The 20,473-nt window shown below is 41.4% G+C and overlaps 2 protein-coding genes across 2 annotated transcripts in view; both read right to left on the bottom strand.

Moving 5' to 3' along the window:
- Positions 1-20,473, bottom strand: part of CEP89 (centrosomal protein 89) — a 75,033-nt gene that overhangs the window by 27,641 nt on the left and 26,919 nt on the right. Inside the window, exons 8-14 of the mRNA XM_021701065.1 lie at positions 19,960-20,178; positions 18,075-18,217; positions 9,897-9,947; positions 9,649-9,732; positions 7,409-7,512; positions 4,242-4,357; positions 1,878-2,058 (exon numbers count right to left, since the gene is read on the bottom strand). Coding sequence (XP_021556740.1) covers positions 1,878-2,058; positions 4,242-4,357; positions 7,409-7,512; positions 9,649-9,732; positions 9,897-9,947; positions 18,075-18,217; positions 19,960-20,178 — 898 coding nt within the window. The remainder of the gene's footprint in view (positions 1-1,877; positions 2,059-4,241; positions 4,358-7,408; positions 7,513-9,648; positions 9,733-9,896; positions 9,948-18,074; positions 18,218-19,959; positions 20,179-20,473) is intronic.
- On the bottom strand, positions 10,890-11,561 carry LOC110590291 (centromere protein H-like). Its single transcript, XM_044922231.1, has one exon. The coding sequence runs from the start codon at positions 11,493-11,495 to the stop codon at positions 10,989-10,991; it is 507 nt and encodes a 168-aa protein (XP_044778166.1). The 5' UTR covers positions 11,496-11,561; the 3' UTR covers positions 10,890-10,988.

Here is a 20,473-nt window from a genome sequence, read left to right as displayed (position 1 = left end):
TGTTTGCCTTTTCAACAACCATGTCTTCCACTGCCTTCCCATCAGTGGCTTCCTTTTGAAGGATTTTATACCTTTTATACTCACATCTAGGGGGCCATTAGAATATGTGGTTATGGGGGCACCTGGGTGGCTCAATCAGGTGAGCGTCTGACTCCTGGTTTCGGCTCAGGTCATGATCTCAGGGTCATGAGATGGAGCCCCGTGTTGATTCTTGGGATTCTTTCCCTCTTCCTCTCCCTCCCCTGCTGCCACTCTCCCCCGCTTACTCACTCTCTCTTTTTGAAGTAAATAGATAAAATCTTAAAAAAAAAAAAAAGAATATGTGATTATGACATCCACAAAAAAAAAAAAAATAAGCCACAGGAGTGGGTGTTTGAGGGAAATAAAATCATTAAGACAAACAGAACTTCAAAAAAAATTTCCTTCCTCTACTGGAATAGGAAAATAAAGTACAGGTCTGGCCCAGACAGCGTGTAATAGTACAGTCAAAACACTGGGTTCCAGTAGTTGGAATCCCCAGCATTTACTAAAGTACCAAAACTAAGCACTTCACATGCACCAACTCATTTATTCCCCAACGTCAACCATCTTAGCTGAAAGCCTCACCATTTAAAAAATTATTTCCCCATTACAAAAGTAACGCATATTCATATTACACATGTAAAATATTTTTTAAAAAACACAAAGAAAATTTAAATTACCCATTTTGATGGTTAATTTTATGTGTCAACTTAGCTAGGCTATGGTGCCCAATTTGTTTGGACAAATATTAGATAGATGCTGCTGTGAAGGTATTTTGTAGATGTGATTAACATCTATAAGCAACTGAACTTTAAGTAAAACATTACCCTTAATAACATGGGTGGGCCCCATCTAATCAGCTGAAGGCTTTATGAGCCAAAACTGAGGTCGCCCAAAGAAGGAATTCTGCCTCAAGACTAACCCAGAAATTCTGCCTGAGTTTCCAGCCAGCTGGCTGTCCAATGGACTTTGGATCTGCCAGCCCCTATAACTGTGTGAGGCAATTCTTTAAACTCTCTCTCTCTAGAAATATCTATACACATCCCCTATATATATCAGTTGTTTTTCTAGAGAACATTGACTACAGATATACATAGAATTTCACCTGCCAAGGAGAATTTTGGTTAATATCTTTCCCTTCTTCCAGTCTTTTTTTCTATGTACCTATGGTATATGTGTGTGTGACCATATACATACAAGTGTGTATATGTATTTATACATATATATAATTACATATATAAAGACACATACACACTAAAATGATCAACTCATCCCAGTTTGCCTTGGACTTTCTCAGTTCTAGCACTGGGATTCCCACATCCTGGAAAAACCTCAGTCCCAAGCAAAACTGGGATGGTTGGTTACCTTAATACACATACATATACACACTTCTTTTCTTTTTAAACAAAATTGTGATCATTCTATACATACCGTTTTGTCATCTAATTTCTTCACCTAAAAATATATATTTTCTCAAACTCCCCAAAAGATTCGTTTGTGACATCCTGTTTAATGGCTGCATTGCATTTCATTTTATGGCTGTATCCTTTCATTTAATCTGTTCCCTATTACTGGATATCCAGGTTTCCAGTTCTACTACTTTAAATTATCTTTGGGTCTAAAACCAATAAAGGCTGGAAGAGAAGGGGGAAAAGAAATCATATACAAAGTGCTGACTGTGGCCCTCAAGGACAGGCATAGTGTCCTTTAGTAATAATAGATTTACGATTCTCAGTCCCAGACCCCTTGCTGGTGTAGCTACATGACTCAGAAGAAGACGGGCAACCTCTCTCTACTCCACCTAAAACCACATGCACAGTGATGCACTCAAACTTGACAAGACATTGTATCCTTACCTTTTTAATTCATTTACAATTGAAGCATGAACGTTCACTGCAATTTTACCATCCAACTGTGTTTTTAGGTCCTGGCATTCAGTACGTAAAATTTCCAACTGCTCCTTGTTTTCAGTTAGTTCTTTTTTTTGGTTCTGTGTTTTAGTCTCCAGAAGCATTAGTTGTTTAGTCAGTTTAGAAACTGAAAAACAAACGAGATGGATAAAGACTTGGTACAGAAGACTTAAGAAAACATGATTATTGATTACTAGGTAATACCCAGGAGAGCCAGCTTATAAATAATAATCTTGAAAAAATCTTCTGGAGATTTATAAATTAATACCAAAAACCTTGTACTTAGAAATTACTGTCCTGGGACGCCTGGGTGGCCCAGTCCGTTAAGCATCTGCCGGCAACTCAGGTCATGATCCCAGGGTCTTGGGATCGAGTCCTGCATTGGGCTCTCTGCTCAGCAGGGAGCCCGCTTCTCCCTCTGCCTGCCACTCCCCCTGCTTGTGTTCTCCCTCTCTCTGACAAATAAATAAATGAAATCTTTTAAAAAAAAATTAAAAAAAAAATTACTGTCCCTATATTAAACATTTACTGAATATCGACTTTCTTACTGGGGCTCAATATGTTGATATCACTGTTAATATATGATGTTAATTAAACAAGACAGGATTTTAGCCTTCAAGGAACCGACTTTCCAAAGGCTGAAGCCTTAAGTCACAACACACAGATGTGCAGCATCATGATGTTGTTCCTAAAACTGCAAGATTTTCAAGTCTTTAACGGCATCAAATATGGCCCAACTTTTCTTCTCATTCCTCATTAAGTTATATTTTAAAGTAAATCATAAATATTTTCGCCCTGGGCAACACCCTATATGTAATGATAAGATACTTCCCGGACATCTATTGAAAGTAGCACTTAGAAGTATTAGAGCATAAATTTTAAATCCTTCTACTCTATGAAAAGATTTAGCTGATCAAAATGAATAGCTCCTTCTGGGAAATGGGAAAATAGGACAGGCAGCTGACTGGATCAAATCATATAGGCCTAAAGGTTGGCGCCATTCTACATGACCAGAACCAGCATCATACCTGTTCGTATCTGCAACATTTAAAGAAATTAAGCTCAGGAAATACAAAATTAATTTTCCCTGCCATCTCTGATTTTGAAAACAAAGACAGGAGGCTTTGTTCCTCCTCCACCACCAAGTAATGCCAGAGTAAAAGCAAATACATCTGTGCCACGTAGAGTCTAAGGGGAAGTCCTGTGAAGGAAACTCCTGTTGGATAGTCTGATGTTTTATTTGTATTTATTTTTTATTTTAAACTTTTTTTAGATTTTATTTGAGAGAGACAGAGGGTGAAAGGGGGCTGGGGGCGTGGTGGGGGTGGGGGGAGAGAGAGAGAATTTAAAGCAGACTCTGGGCTGAGCGCAGAGCCTGATGCAAAGCTCAACCCCGTGACTGGGAGATCATGACCTGAGCTGATACCAAGAGTCAGACGCTCAGCCAACTGAGCCCCCAGGCGCCCCCAGACACTCTCACTTTTCCACATGAGCTGGCTCATGGAAACAAATGAAGAGCCAGCCCAGTGACCTCAGCAGCAGCGGGGGCTTTAGTGCCCAGGGTGTCACAGGGCAGTCATTAAATAATCAGGAGCAGAGGGGAAAACAGAAAGGGGAGGTTACACTTATATTCTGCCCTCCTGTGCTATATTATTCTTCACTGGAAAAGAAAAGTCAGTAAAGCAAAAGGAAGAAAATGCCACTACCTTCTGTGCTCATAAATCTGGGGTTTAACCAAAGTGGAAGAAATGACTCAATCTGGCCCACTTCAAAGCCCACGGCCACATGCTGTGAGGTTCCTAGGAGCGGGGAGGGACACATGGGGAGAGGGGGGTGCTCACAGAAGGTATGGAAGGGAGACAGCCTGTCACAGCACCCACAGCTCTGAAGGAAAGACAAGAGCACAAAGAAACTGTTCAGAGAGCGAATTCATTCTACTTATTTACTCACGTAACAAATATTCAGGAACCGAGCCTGGCGTTGTTTCAAATATTCACCTCACATATTTTTTCCACTTACGTGGCACTAGCCCCCCCCACACCCAGTTCTGCTGACTCTAAGGGGTCATCTACATCTGCCTTATAAGATAAATGGAATAACTGGAAAGACATAGTGGAGTCTAAGAGAAAGCAATCAATGTGCTTTGGGTCATGATTGGATATGTTATAACATAAACAGCTGCCTTTCAGTAAAGAGGAACACATTCTAGAAAACGTGATTTCCTCCATTGGTAATTTGAAGGGGTCCCTACCAGGAGCAGGGTGGGGGGTGGGGGCACCAGTGTCAAATGAGGCTGGAAAGATAGCTCACCTTCCTGGAGATGCTCCTGGTGGGTATCCTTGACTTTTCTCTGCTGAATCTCCAGCTGCTCTATCAACAACTTGTTTTCCTCTAAAACCAGTTCTGCCTGAGTCTGAAGCTGACGCCTACAATTGATTTACAAAATTAAATACTGCCACTCAGGTACTGAATGATTACAGAGACACTCCGGAGTCTAAAGGAGCGCAATTGATGTGTTGCAGGTCATGAATATCTGGACAAGTTTTAATGCTATACACGTCACTCACACAGTTAATCCTACCATTCGCATTAAATGGGAGGGGGAGGGGAGGAGGACAGCGATAACATTTGCATTATAAACTGCTTCAATAACTTTTTAAAATGTAACACTGCGAACATATACAAAAGTAGAAAAGAATCGGATAATAGACTTTCATGTACACAACACCCAGCTTGCACAACTGCCAAATGGTCAATCTTCTTTCATGTATAAACCTCCAATCCTGACACCCAATGGACTATTCTGAAGCCAGTAGGAAATTAGAAGAATTTAGAAAGTTCCCATTTTAATTGAGAAGTACTCCCTTATAATCAATAGCATATTTGCCCCCAAACAATGACTTTGTGAAAAGCCTCTGGCTGATTTCTTAAACCATACTAAGTACCAAAACTGCCCTTTCCTTACAGAGGGTGCAAAGTCAATCCCGGCCCAGCTCAAACTTCATGATCAAAAATTCCAATTAGAATGAGCTAAAGGGGCCTTTAGAAATCTGGTTAAATGCTAACCATTCAAAGAAATGGTAAACCAGTAAATTATCACAAATTTTCACTTTGAACTCAAAAAGTGAGGTGGAGGAAGGAGATAAAAAGATGAAAGGAGTCGGCTACAGCAATGACGTCACTCCAACAGCGGCTGCCCACGGGCTCCTGGGCCCCGGCTGCTAACACCGCACCCAGGACGGGGAGGGAGCTACCCAGCTGTGCGGAGCGGGAGCCCCCCACCCCCTCACCCGGGCTGGCCTGCCCCAGTCTCCTCATTTCCGCCTCAGAAGACTAGCTGCACTTCCTCCTGTTTACACTTTGGACTTTCTTTTTTTTTTTTTTAGATTTTATTTATTTATTTGAGAGCGAGAGAGAGAGAGAGAGAGAGCACATACCAGCAGCGGGGAGGGGCAGAGGGAAAGGGAGAGAAGCAGACTCCCTGTGGAGCTGGGAGCCTGATGCGCTGGCTGGATCCCAGGATCATGACCTGAGCCAAAGGCAGATGCTTAACCAACTGAGCCACCCAGGCGTCCCTACACTTTGGACTTTCTTAGGACTTTCTTTCTTCCTCCCTCCCTTCCTTCTTCCTTCTTTCCCTCTTCTTTTCTTCTTTCCCTACTTCCTTCCTTTCTTCCCCTCCCACCATTCCTTCCACCTTTTCTTTCTTTTTTAAATGAAAGGGATTCTCTTATTTCTTTAAAAAAAAAAAAAAAGTTAAAGCCTCACATTTAGTTTAATACTCCCTCCCATTTTATGGGTAGAGAAACTGAGGCCCGTTAAGCATGAGGTATCCCAGTTGGTCAGAGGAAGTCAGGAAAAGAAATGCAGAGTTTAGTTGCAGCCCAGAAGTTCAAGGAGAAATTATGTGAAACTGAGGGGACAGCTTCGACTGAAGTGTGAAGCTGGTGTGCCCGAGTGTCTGGGCACCCACACCTGTGCAGGAGCAGGGGGCTGCGGGAGGGCACAAGTGCCGGGGCCTCAGGGGTGGCCGGAGGTCTGCCTCCAGGAACCCCCACACCCCAGCTGGAGGGCAGTGAGTTCAGAGTAAGGGGGGAGGCCGGCTGGGTGGGGGTGCGCTGGAGGCACCACACAGACCTAATGGCTCCCCACCCACAGCCCGGGCCACACTACAGCAGGGTGCCAAGTGCAAACCCAAATAAACAGGATCGGGGAACACTGTGCACATGCGGATTTGAAAGTGAGGTCTTTTGTTTATTTATTTATTTTGATTTTATAGAGAAGTAAACAGGTTTGACTGGCATTTATATACAAGGTTAGAGGAAGGATCTGAGATCTCCGTTTTCTGGATGGCTCTTGGAAGCAGTCTAACCGACCCGCTTTCCAGGGTTCGAGGGGAAGCATGCTAGGAGCCCTGACAGAAGAAAATCCAAGTTCAACAGGGGAAGCCACAGTGCACTAAGATCCAGTAACTGCCCAGGCCAATCCCAACTGTACAGCAGTACCCATCCCATCGGGGAGAACCCACCTAATGCTGTTGGCTCCTATTCTAAATTCCTGGACATCACACACGGAAAACATTTTAATTTTGTTCAGTGATGTTAAGACATGTTAAAAGTCACTAAATATAACATAGCTACCCAAGGAGAAAAAGATCGATCTGAATAGTCTGTGCTTGGACCTTGCCTTTTGACTAAGACATTTGCTTGCTCATACTCACTGACTAGCCGTCTGTTGCTGCTGTGTCAATGAACAGGACCTGGCCCTGCCCTTGAGAAGCTCATCAAGGAGGACAGGTGAGACAGACGTGGAGATACCCGGGTAGGCACAGCACGGCAGGTACCAGGACAGGGTGTGGGTCTAGGGCTGTGTCAGAAGCTGAGACACGGCAGCAAAGAACTCTGCCTTCAGGGAGAGCTATAGACGGCACCATCCAATCAGCGCCAGGTGAGCAGGGCCTGATGGATGGGGAAGAGTGCGGAAGGGGCGTTCTGGGGCAAGGCAGCAGTGCCAGCAGCTGGAAGGAGAGAGGCCGCACTCAGCCGTCAGACACTGGAGGCCGCAGAAAGGGCACGGCAGACGGGGGCTAGCTGTACAGGACCCCATCCTGAGCTTCCTGGTCTAAAGCCCTGGGAAGAGTCACAGGGGAGCAAAAAGGATGTGGCTCAACAGGTTTGGGATGAGAAAACTACCTGGAGAAATACGACCTCAGAACATAAAAATGGGGAGCGTACGTAGATCGATTTCAGGTTTAAAAACCTATTCTTCAAAATTCAAGTTGAGAATAGTTTACTACATTGTCACTGTACCTTGTTAATTTCTTTACTACATTGTCATTGTACCTTGTTAATTTCTTAGAAACTCTCCCTGAAAATATTTTAGTTAAAGAAAATGTATTTGATGATTTCATAAAGTTTATTTCTACTATTCTGTTTTCTTTTGAGTTAGCAAAATACCAGAAACCCAACACCACTTGCCATTCCTCACTGGTAACAGGACAACTCTTGGTTAACTCTTGGTGCAATTCTTCATTTTCTTTCACCACTTCCTGGACTCGTATCCTGAACATCCTCATTTCCTCCTGAAATAAAACAGAGGTGAATCGTAACACACACATACATACGTGGTGCCATCTCTTAGCTCTAGCGCTGCCGCTGCGCCTCAAGTCAAAGGTCAGTAGCTTTCTAGCGAAGTCTCACAGGAACAGCAGGTACCGGCGCCAGGTGCCTGCCCTCAAGGAGCTCCCGGGCTGCTGGGAAACCAGGAGACAACCATGATGCTGAGTACAAGGGACAGAGAGCCTCAGGTATGAAATGCTCAATTCCTGATTTGGTAACACTTTTCTGTAAGTGCCAAATACTTAGATAGGAAAGAAAAGATAAAGGCAGGTCAAAAAGAAAAGCAGAGATGCCTATGAACACCGCAATTTTTCCTTTGTTTAAAGACTTCAGAGGATAAATTGGAGCTTCTTAGAGAAATGTTAAGAACTTTTCGTCCTAATTAAAGCCCACTTGGGAGTGGAAGGGGTCAGTGTGGGTAGGGCTTGGAGTCTCCTGATTTTGTCCCGTTGTGATCACCAGAAGCTTCTCCTAGTGAAGCCACCAGTCTGGACAGCTCCTTTGGCACCAGCAGGACTGAGGAAGGCCTCGGGGTCTGCTTTCCCTCCTAAACAGTGTGTTTGTGGCACTCCTGCTGGGCCTCCTTCCTCCCTGCTTTTCTTAGCCAGCCCTCAGTGGGCTTCCGTGACATGTTCTGGTCTTCCGTGAGAACCTTGCTGCCAGTGTTTACTCTCGGATGCTTCTAAATATTCTTCTCCCAGCTCTTAGACGTTTATGCTTATATCCGTTTAGCTTAACAATGCCAAGGAACTTCTCTTTTACCTTTCTGCTCAGACACACTCCCCAATGGCTGACAGCTCTTTTACAGAACAGGGCTCAGGCAAACTAAAGCCCGCAGGCCAGCTGCTTGTTTTGTAAATAAAGTTTTATTGGAACACAGCCACGGACATTCATTTGCACTTTGTCTATAGCTGCTTTCTTGCTACCACTGTGGAGCTGAGGTTTTGCAAACAGAGGCCCCGTGGCCTACTAAGCCTAAAATATTTACTAAATACCATTTACAAAAAATGTTTCCTGAACCCTGTTTTAGAAGGAGCACCAAATTAATTTGTTAATTTGGCTTGATAGCTAATTAATTAGTGTAAGATTAATTCACTCTCTTACAAAGTTAAGTGTCCAACAGAAAATCTAGAAGAAAAGGTTCAAAACTGCATCATGTGCACCATGTATGTGGGACAGTGTAACAAAGGCAGGCTGTGGGACTTAAAAGACCCTGCCAGCCAGCCAGCCCAGGAAACCCAAACTGTTCTCTCTGGATCCTTCTGATTCCAGAGATCTCTGGCCACTTACATGAGCAGTAGGGAAAGGATGGGACATATCTATCACACCCATGTAGCCTTGTCCACCTGTGTAATGAGAGTGAGCTCTGCTGCCAGAGGCCATTCCCATGAAACAGAGGTGAACAAGGCAGAATCAACAAAACCTGGCACCCTCACCACTACCAACAGAACTGGACTTCCCTGGGGTCAGCTCTTCAGAGAACTATGAAGCATTTAAGTCTGCCTAAAACATCACTGCTTACTACCTTCCCATGTCTGCCTGATCGTCCCTTCTACAGTAGAGTTTGCAGCTGCAGAGCATCAGGAAAGGAGCGTCCCCCACTGCCGTCCTGTCTGTACCCCAAGAGCCCAGCCCACACGGGGCTGCCTGCCTGGGAAATCTGAGCTTCCGATGCAGCACCATCCCATCCCTGCACACCTCTCCCATCTATCCCGTTGCACGCTTTCTGCTCCACTGACCCCTCCCTCCCGGCCTCCTTCCTTCTCTCCTTCTCTCCTTTCTTCTCTCCCACCCACCTGTACCACTGTGCTCTTTCTTTCCTTCCTCCCTTCCTTCCCTCCCTCCCCTCCTCCGTTCCTTCCTCCCTCCCTTCCCTCCTTCCTCCCTCTCTTCCTTCCCTCCTCCCTCCCTCTCTTCCTTCCCTCCCTCCCCTCCTCCCTTCCTTCCCTCCCTCCCTCCCTTCCTTCCCTCCCTCCCACATTTGAGAACATAGTAGATGTTGTGCACATCTACTTTAAACCTATCTTTAAAATGTTTCTTTAAAGTTTTAAACAGTCTTATTTTTTATAAACCTTGTCCTGAGACATCTGCCAGCTTACCTGAAGGGTGGCATTGAGCTCATCCTTCTCTTTCATTCGGTCTTCATAGGCAAGTAACAAGGGTGACAGGTACTTTATATCCAACTGAACATAATGGAATAAAGAAGGTTAACTTAGGTCTTACATCTGAATACAATCTGCACATTTTTCAAAAGCTAAGAAAATTTACTTCATTTGGAGTGGTTTTTAATAAGTATTTAATTATAGCACAGAAAATATGGGCCTGAAATTAAGTAACTTTTACTTACCAACCAGGGTGGTGTCGGGCCCTTTGATGGGAGGCCATCAATATTTAAAGTCTAAGAAAAAAACACAAATGAAGGCAAATTAAACAATGCTTCTTCTGAAAGTTGAGGCCTTAGATATTCCTTTTTTTAAGGAAGTTTTTTGTTTTTTTTGTGTGTGTTGAGATAAAACTAAAATGAGATTTATTTCAATAAAATACAACTGATAGTTGAAAACACATCAAGATGTGGATACCCTTTTCTAATTTTTCTAATATTTTAGTTGACTGACAAATGCACAAAAGTATTCCAAATAATGGGGGTGGAGGGATGGGTTAAATGGGTGAAGGGTATTGAGGACACTTGTGATTAGCACTGGGGTGTCATATGTAAGTGATGAATCACTAAATTCTACTCCTGAAACTAATATTACACTGTATGTTAACTAACCGGAATTTAAATAAAAACTTGAAAGAAAGAACGAAAGAACGAAAGAAAGAACTAAAGAAAGAACTAAAGAAAGAACGAAAGAACGAAAGAACGAAAGAACGAAAGAACGAAAGAACGAAAGAAAGAAAGAAAGAAAGAAAGAAAGAAAGGAAAGGAAAGGAAAGGAAAGGAAAGGAAAGGAAAGGAAAGGAAGAAAGAAAGAAAGAAAGAAAAAGAAAGAAGGAAAGGGAGGGAGGGAGGGAGGGAGGAAGGAGGAAAGAGAAATGAAAAAAGAAAAGAAAAGGAAAAAAAGAAGTATTCCAAATAAGAGTTGGGACGGCCAGAAATGTTGTAGAAAAAATGTCCACATTCAGTGGAAAGCTAGATTAGATGTCTTTCGGGGCCCTTGCAAGGCTAAGACTTTCAGATTCTTTTAGAGAATGCCAGTCACTTTAATTAACATAGTTGAAAGAACAAATTCCATGTTATAGTGTTAAGCTACAAAAACTTTGCAATATTAGTTCCAGAAACACTAAATAAAAATTTTACTTTAAATTCGCTATTTAAATGACATATTAAAGACTGAAACAAAAAATAACAAAACAGAATTCTTATTACATCATGGTGAGATTCTTCTCAAGCTGTAGAACAGTTTCCTTAAAGGCAGAATCCTCTGCCCAATTGGCTTTACTTCCTAAAATGAGGTTGTAATCTCTTCTTTCTAACATCAAGTAGTTTTTCCTCCAAATCCCAAGATTCCTGTTGTGATTTCATTATTAATTTGTTTAGCTTTAATACGTGTTTCATGTTATCCATGAGCACACTAGTCTTGGGGTTAATCTTCTCCAGGTTTTTTTTAAGTGCAGTCGAAAGTTGCATCCTGTCTAATGCAAGTTTTTTTATTTCAAAAGCAATTTTCACATCTTCAATTTCATTTTCCAGGTCTTCAATTTTAGCTTCAATTTGCTTATCTTGCATGATTTGTTCTGGAGTTTTTTCTTCATTTGCATCAACTACTGATTTATATTCCAAGAGCTGTTGTTTTGTCTGTGCTCTCAGCCTGAGCAGCAGGGTCAAGCGGTCCTCGGGACGCGCTGTCTGGGCGCCGGCGACCTGTGGTGACCCGCCTTCCTCGCCTCCCGCTCCAGAGTCCGCGGGCTCGGTGACCGCTTGCTCTCTGGGTTGCTTCTCCATTCTCCAATTCCTCCGGTGCAAAGAGGAATTGTCTGGGGCGGAAAGATGCAGCCTCAGGACCCGATTTTCCCGCCACTCTTTAAGGAAGTTTTTAATTTTAAGTCCAGTGTAGTTAACACAGTATTATATTAGTTTCAGGGGTACAATACAGTGATTCAATAATTCTATACATTACTCAGTGCTTAATCCCCTTCACCTGTTTCACCCATCCCCCACCCCTCTGGGAACCACCAGTCTGTTCTCTATAGTTAAGAGTCTGTTTTTTGGGTTGTCTCTCTCTCCCTTTTTTCCCTTTGCTCGTTTGTTTTGTTTCTTAAATTCCACATGAGTGAAATCATATGGTAATTGTATTTCTCTGACTTATTTTGCTTAGCATTATTATACCCTCTAGCTCCATCCATGTTGTTGCAAATAAGCCTTAGACATGCATGCACATATATATATATATATATATATAAACAATTTTTTCTGAAATGTTTGAGAGTAACTTGCAGACATAATGCCCTTCTTCCTCGAAATACTTCAGTGTATATTTCCTAAAAACATTCATTTACTCCACCACAGTAACATCATAAAAACCAGGAAATCAACACTGATGCAATACTATAATCTAATCTAGACTATATTAAAATTTTGCCTATTTTCCCACTAATGTCCTTTTCTGGTCAAAGATCCAATCCAGTATTATATGTTGTATTTAGTTGTCAAGTCTTTGCAGTCTTTTTAAATCTGGAACATATCTAGTTATTGTTTATTGAATGCTGAACTCTTGCAATGTTATATGTGGGAGGGTCTGGATTTTGTTGTCTTCCTTTAAAGAGTGTGGGCTTTTTTGTTTTTTTCCCTTCTTCTTTGTAGGCTCGTACATTGCTCATGGATCAACTTGATGCTTTTGAGGCTCACTTTTTACCTGCTGAGGGTGGGTCTGTAGTGACCTTTACTGAGAGGCTAGGCGAGCCAGCTACCAAGGCACGGTCCTTCTGGGCTCTTTCCTCAGGCTGCAGAGTTCCACAAGTTCTCTCCCTTGCTGTCAAGCCACAGGTCTCCCAGTGCTGACTGTTTGGCTCACGGCTCCCTGAACTTGTTTTCTGCCTGGCCTCAAGGAGTTTCATCCTTCTCTTTTGTTGAATACTAATCTGCTTCGGGTGCTCCACCCTGCCCTGTGAAGAGACTGTCTACAGACTGAAGGCAGAGGCAAACAACAGAAGGCTCACCTATTTATCTTTCTCCTGCCCAAGGTCACCATGCCACCTGCCATCTGTCAATAGTATTAATATGTGTTCTGTCTAGTTTTCGAGTCGTTTACAGTACGAGGGCCAGCCTGGTAGCAGTTATATTCCATCAGGCCCAGAAGCAATGGCCCTGATGGAATAATTCTTCCTTCAAGAAAAACCTTGTAACACATTCACCTTAAAACCTCATCTCATCACTCATTCAGCAAACAGTGAGAACTCTCTAAGTCATTATGGACATGACAACACAATGGTTTGCCGTGATTTTATGATCTAACAACAGGTGTGTCTTCTCACACAAATGAACATAATATACTACACACAAAAACACAGTACAGGATAGAATGTTCTAGCTGCCTTAAGAGCTGTACAAACAAAAGTCTGCGATGATTTGAGGGAGAGAGATCATATCTGACTGGAGTGATCAGGGAAGGCTGTCACAGAGAATGTGGCATTTGCACAAGGCAGAACGGTGTGGGAAAGCAGTGGCCTGTCACTGGGCCTGCCTGTCTGTATCCTTTTTAAAGAGAACTGGCTCACCCACAGCCCTGCAGAAGGCCCTGGCCTAGGAAGCTTGTTTTGGATCATGTGACCCCAAGAACTTTAATTTTTTTGCTGTGGTTAAAAAAACATTATATTATATTAAAAGAGGTCAGTCACAAAAGACCACATGTTGTACGATCTTATTGATGTGAAATGTTCAGAACAGGCAAATCCATAGAGACAGAAAGTAGCTTCGTGGTTGCAGGAGCCAATGCAGGGGGTGGGGGAAAATGAGGAGTGACTGCTAACAGGTAGGAAATTTCTTGTTGTGAGGAACTTGTTTTACAACTGACTGCAGTGATGGTTGCATGGTTCTGTGAAGACTGTAAAAATCACTGAACTGTGCACTTTAAATGGGTGAATTGAATATGTGAATTACATCTCAATGCTGTTATTTAAAAATTTAAACTTAAGTCCTACTTTAAAATCAGAAGCTCTTGAAGCTGCCTTGAATTCCCAGGAGCCACGTGAGAACAGATGTGGCCCCGGCTTCCCAGCTTGATCCCAGCAGGAGCCAGTCAGCTGTGTATCCTGACATGTCAGATGCCCCCCCCCCCCCCCCCCCCCCCCCCATTCCTCACATGCACTACTCTCTAAGAGCAAGAACCTGACCTTCTGGCTCCTCTTGTTATTCCTCACAGTGGTTTGCTCGGTGAGTTTATTGAACTGAATTCTGTAATACCTCTTCTAAAGTAAAAACTAGTCTGCTTTCTTCTCTCTATATATGCCTACATTGTGAAAGCACTCCCACCACCAAGCTAAGTACACACCCATCACCTCACATATTTACCTTTAAAAAAGAGAGAGAGAACATTTAAGTTCTACTCTCTTAGCAAATTTCAATTATACGATACAGCATGATCAAGTATAATCATCACGTTTTACATTAATCCTCAGATCTTACTCATAACTGAAAGTGTGTACCCCAGCCTGTCCCTATTTTCTCCACCCCCCAGCCCATGGCAACCACCACCGTACTGTTTCTGTAAGTTTGACTTTTTTTTTTTTTTTTTAAGATTCCACATATAAGTGATACTATTCAGTATTTGTCTGTCTTTGTCTGGCTTATTGCCCTCCACGTTCATCTGTGTTGTTGCAAATGACAGTACTACCTTCTCTTTTAAGGCAGAGTAATAGTCCACTGTATGTATATACACCACATTACATATATATCAATCACTTTTTTGTATATACATCACATTTTCTTTATCCATTCATCTGCTGGCAGACATGTGGGCTGTTTCCCTACCTTGGCTACTGTAAATAATGTTTCAACAAACATACAATTACAGCCATCTCTTCAAGATAGTGATCTTGTTTCCTCTGGACATCTACCCAGAAACGGAATTGCTCAATAGATGGTAGTTCTGTTTCTAATTTCTTGAGGAACCTCCACACTGTCTTCCACAGGGGCTGCACCAGCTTGCATTCCCACCGACAGTGTGCGAGGGCTCCTTTTCTCCACACCCTCACCAACACTTGCTACCTCTTCTCTTTTTAATAACAGACATGCTAATGGGTATGAGGTGACAGCAAATTATGATTTTAATTTGCATTTCCTTGCTGATTAATGATGTTGAGCACCTGTTGGTCATCTGTAGGTCTTCTTTGGAAAAATGGCTATTTAGGTCTGTTGCCCATTTTTAAATTGAGTTATTTATTTTTGTGCTATTGAATTGTATGAGTTCCTTGTATTTTTTGGATATTAATCCATTACTGGACATGTGGTTTGCAAATGTTTTCTCCCCTTCCATAAGCTGCCTTTTCATTTTGATGATGGTTACCTTTGCTGAGAAGTTTGATGAGCCCCATTGGTTTATTTTTGCTTTCAGTGCCATCACTTTTGGTGTCAAATCCAAAAAATCACCATCAAAACTGATGTCAAGGGGCGCCTGGGTGGCTCTGTCAGTTAAGCGTCTGCCCTTGGTTCAGGTCATGGTCCCAGTGTCCTGGAATTGAGCCCCACGTCGAGCTCCCTGCTCAGCAGGCAGTCTGCTCCTCCTGCCTCTGCCACCAGCAACCCCCCCCACCAAACTGGTGCTCACTCTCTCTCTCTCAAAAAAAAAAAAAAAAAAGACGGATGTCAAGGAGTTTTATGATTTCGGGTCTTACACTCAAGTCCTTAATTCATTTCCAGTTGATTTTGGGGTGCAGTGTAAGATAGGGGTCCAGTTTCATTCTTTTGCATGTGGACATCCAGTTTTTCCATCATTTATTGAAGAGACTGTCTTTTCCTCATACTATATTCTTGGCTCCTTTGTCAAAAATAAAGTAAGTATATATGCATGGGTTTATTTCTAGACCCTAAATTCTGTTCCATTGGTCTGTTTGTTTTTATGCCGGTATCATGCTGTTTTTGCTTACTATGGCTTTGTAATAGCTTAAAATCAGGAAGTGTGAGGTCTCCAGCTTTGTTCTTCCTTCTCAAGATTGCTTTGGCTATTCAGGGTCTTTTGTGATTCCATACAAATTTTAGGATTGTTTTATCTATTTCTGTGAAAAATGCCATTGGGATTTTGAAAGGACTGCACTGAATATGTAGATTACTTTGAGTAGTATGGACATTTTAATAATATTCTTTCCAATCTATGAGCACAGAAAATCTTTCCATTTATTTGTGTCTTCTTCAATTTCTTTCATCAGTGTTTTATTTATTTACTTTTTTGGTGTACAGATCTTTTACCTCCTTTGTAGATTTATTCCAAAGTATTTTATTCTCTTTGATGCTATTATAAATGAAATTTTTTTTCCTAATTCCTTTTTCCAATAGTTTGTTGTTAGTGTCTAGAAACAAAGCTGATTTTTGTATATTGATTTTTTTATCCTGCAAATTTGTTGGATTAATTTATTAGTTCTCTTACGTTTTCTTATTATTAACTTGCCTGTTCATTTTAGCTTAGAGAAGTCTCTTTAAGGCCGGTTTAGTGGTGATGAACTCCTTCAGCTTATGCTTGTCTGGAAAACTCTCTGTCCTTCATTTTGGAAGGATAGCTTTGTCAGTTATTCTTGGTTGGCAGTTTTTTTGTTTCTGTTTTTAGCACTTTGAATATACCACTACTCCCTTCCGGCCTGTAAAGTTGCTGCTGAAAAATCTGCTGATAGTCCTATGGGAGTTCCTTTGTGTGTAATAAGTTGTTTTTCTCTTGCTGCTTTTAAGATTGTTTCCTTGTCTTTAACTTTTGACAATTATTAAATTATATGTGTTATTAAATTATAATGTGTTTTGATGTGGGTGTCTTTGGGTTCTTCTTATTTGGAACTCTCTGAACTTCCTAGATCTGGATGTCTGTTTCTTTCCCCAGGTAAAAGAAATTTGTAGCCCTTACTTCTTTTTTTTTTTTTTTTTTAAAGATTTTGTTTATTTGACAAGAGAGAGACACAGCAAGAGAGGGAACACAAGCAGGGAGGGTGGGAGGGGGAGAAGCAGGCTTCCCGTGGACCGGGGAGCCTGATGTGGGGCTTGATCCCAGGACTCTAGGATCATGACCTGAGCTGAAGGCAGAAGCTTAATGACTGAGCCACCCAGGTGCCCCTGTAGCCCTTACTTCTTAAATAAGCTTTCTGCCCCTTTCTCAATCTCCTCCTTCTGGGACCCCTGTAATCCACTTGATAGTGGCCCACCACTCTTTTTCAGTTTCTTTTTGCTTCTCTGAGCAGATGAATTCCACTGCCCTGTCTTCAATTCATGGATTCTTTCTTCCACTTGCTCTAGTTTGTGGTTGAACCCCTCTGTTGAATTTTTCGGTTGAGGTGGTATAGTCTTTAGCTCTATGATTTCTGTTTGGTACTTTTTAGTTTTTCTATCTCTGTTGAAATTCTCACTTGGTTCATGCTCTCTTGACCTCGGTGAGCATCTTTATGACTGTTATTTTGAACTCTCTATTGAGTAAATCACTTATCTGTACTTCATTAAAATCAGTTTCTGATCTTTTTGTTTGGAACACACTCCCCTTTTCCTGCATTTTCCTTGACTTTCTGTGTTGGTGCATTAGGAAAAACAGCCCACCTCTCCCAGTTTTGACAGACTGGTCTCCTTAAGAGATGAATGAGCCTCATCAATCAGCCCGGCCTGAGCTCCTGGTTGCCTCTCAAACATCTGTGACTGTTTAAGCCACTGTCCTCGTTCTTAGTGGCTCCCAGTAGTTGAGGGTGTACCAGAACTCATTACTTTCCCGAAAGGGAAGACTGTCTTCAGCTCCTAGATGCAGGCTGCTTGGAAACCAGACCTCAGGCAGCAGCTGGGAAAGTATGCAGTCAAACCCCTTCCAGGGAAAAAAAGTAGGACATGGGTGTTCCTGCTTGCTCCCCCTATGCTGAACCCAGTGTGGGGCCACAGAGGGGTGCTCCCACGCCTGTTGCAAAACTGCTTCTTTGTTTGCTAGTCCTGTGGGAATCATGAACTGAAGTCCCACTGGCTATGAGAGCTAGGTGATTTGGGGGGCCTGTGAAAACTAGTCTGCTTTCTTTCTAAAGTAGGTACACCAACAAACAACAGCTATACCCTTGAGGAACAGGACTAAGAATGGAGCCGCTGACATGGACTTTTACTCCTTAACTTTATATACTTCTGTATTGTTCCCAGGTTTTGTTTGTTTTACAAAGAGTCTTTATTGCTTTTGAGAAAGGGGGAAGGGAAGGAAGAGATGAAAGAAGGACACAGAAAGGTCCCCAGAAAGACTGTGTTTTGCATGTGCTTTTTTTTATGCCAAATAATAATAAATACGAACCCTTCAAGATTAGAAAGCAATTCAACAGTAAAGCCTAAAAAATCAGAAAACTGACATTTTAAAATTGAAAACATTACCTCTTCCTTGGACAAATGCCTGAATTTTGTCTGATATCTACTCAATTCTACATTTAAACGATGGACAGTCATTTTTAACCCATCATTTTCATCCACCAGTTCTTGAGCTTGTTTTCTTAGATAAAGTAGCTCAGGGGCAGCAACTACTGAAAAAAAAAAAAAAATTAGTATTAGAAGAACTTACACCAAAATGATCAAGATTTTATATAAATTGCCAATCATCTGACCTATTTTCCCCTTTTGGGCTCATAGAACCAGTGGAGGACAGATTGTATAGATATTAATGAATAAAAGTTACTAAGTATTCTTTAACACTGAATAGTCAACAGTGTTTTGGAAATTTGTGCATGTACAATTAAAATAAAATGAGGGGTGCCTGGGTGGCTCAGTCATTAAGCATCTGCCTTTGGCTCAGGTCATGATCCCAGGGTCTTGGGATCGAGCCCTGCATTGGGTTCCCTGCTCCGTGGGAAGCCTGCTTCTCCCTCTCCCACATCCCCTGCTTGTGTTCCCTCTCCTGCTGTGTCTCTTTCTGTCAAATAAACAAAATCTAAAAAAATAATAAAAATAAAATAAAATAAAATGCAAACTTTAGATTGGAAAGAAAAATCATTGTCTCAGATGATATACAGTATGTGCCTTGAAAGCCATATAAGATAAATGGAAAATTTATTAGATCTAAGAACTTTTCCATAGAATAATAATGTCCTATTAGAAAACATAACAGAAAATAGATTCCAAAAAGGAATAGCACAAATAATATAAAGTTGCAGAAATAAATGTGCCTAACACAAGAAATACAGAGTCTGAAGAAGACTACAATGCTTTTCTTAACGTCATATTATAAATAGATCAATGTATACAGAAAACATTAGTGATTATTTATATAACCTTAGAGTTAAAAAGGACTTGAAAGGGCATAAGTCATAACAGAAAAATATCCTATATTTAACTGAGTTATCAACAAATGGAGAAACCATTACATACATGAAAAAGGGCCAAAATCCCTAACATGTAAAGAGCTCCTATAAATCAGTAAGAAAAAAAAAAAATCAAGGTATATCAATTTATTTATTTATTTATTTTAAAAAAGGATTCGTTTTTTTTCTTTTTTTAAGATTTTATTCACGAGGCTAAGTGCCTTTGGCTCAGGTCATAATCCCAGGACCCTGGGATCATGACCTGAGCCAAAGGCAGATGCTTAAGCAACTGAGCCACCCAGGTGTCCCAGTATCTCAAATTAAAATGGGAAAATTTATGAAAGAGAAAATGACCTGCAAAGATATAAAAAAAAAAAAATACTCAAGCTCATCAATAGTAAAATAAATACAAATAAAATTAAAATAGGATTTCCTCCCTGACCTTTTTGCTTGTCAAATTAGTAAGGAAAATGTAATCCTTATCACTGCTAAGTATGTGGAGAAAGCAGCACTTTCTAAAAGATTTATTTATTTTAGAGAGAGAGAGAGTGAGAGAGTGTGTGCGTGTGTGGGAGTGGGGATGGGGGGATAGGGCAGAGGGAGAGAGAGAATCTCAAACAGACTCCACGCAGAGTGCAGAGCCCAACGCGGGGCTTGATCTCACGAAGAGGCACTTTTATATGCTGTTCATGGGAATAAAAAACTGATATGAAATGTATGTAAGATACTATGCTAAGCATAAAGAACCAAAACAAGTATTGGAATTTCTTTGGCATAATAATGATATAGCAAATAAAATCAAATTTTAACAAGGATATTAATGGAAGAACCTTAAATATTATAATGCAATATCAACAACAACATAAGCAAATATTACAACATAAAATACTAGCTTTCAAATAAATAAGAAAATTAGTGAATTCTTGTTTATTCCTTTAATAAAAGAACTGTGTAGTTATCCCCACCTTCCTGAGGGGAGGCTTTCTCAGGCTCTTTCAACTTTCGGTTTTCTTTTTCCGTTCTTTTCAGTTTTAATTGTAGTTCTTTCATTGCTTGTTTTATTAGGTTAAGTTCAAGAGTAAGGGTTTGATTTGCATTGCTTAGAAACACATTTTCTTCTTTTAATTCCTTGAACTTTTCTTTGGTTATTTCTATACATCTTTGCTGTGTTCTACCAGTTATATCTGGAAAGGTACAGAGAAAAAGTTTTTAAATTTTAATTTTTACAATTTTACATCAAAATTACAAAAGACTTTACAAAAAAACCACAAAAAAGAAAGAAACAACCACCCGAGTCACTTCTTCATGTCAGGCCTCGTGCTAGGTCCTTCAGTCCCTGCAAGGAGAACGGCCAGTTCAGGAGAGAGCAGCTGATCTGCCGAGGCCACAGTAAGCCACAGGGAAAGAGGTGGGAGAGGGAGAGGCAGGAGCCCAGCGAGGTCCTTGCATATCATAATACGGAAAGCAGAGGTTCTGTCC

Source organism: Neomonachus schauinslandi, chromosome 16 (assembly GCF_002201575.2).
Source record: "Neomonachus schauinslandi chromosome 16, ASM220157v2, whole genome shotgun sequence".
Taxonomy (NCBI): domain Eukaryota; kingdom Metazoa; phylum Chordata; class Mammalia; order Carnivora; family Phocidae; genus Neomonachus; species Neomonachus schauinslandi.
The sequence above is the reverse complement of the archived record's forward strand: the minus strand, read 5'-3'. Positions and strand labels throughout refer to the sequence as shown.

Coding starts and splice junctions, on each gene's coding strand:
- LOC110590291 (XM_044922231.1), bottom strand. CDS start 11,495: ATGGAGAAGCAACCCAGAGAGCAAGCGGTCACCGAGCCCGCGGACTCT.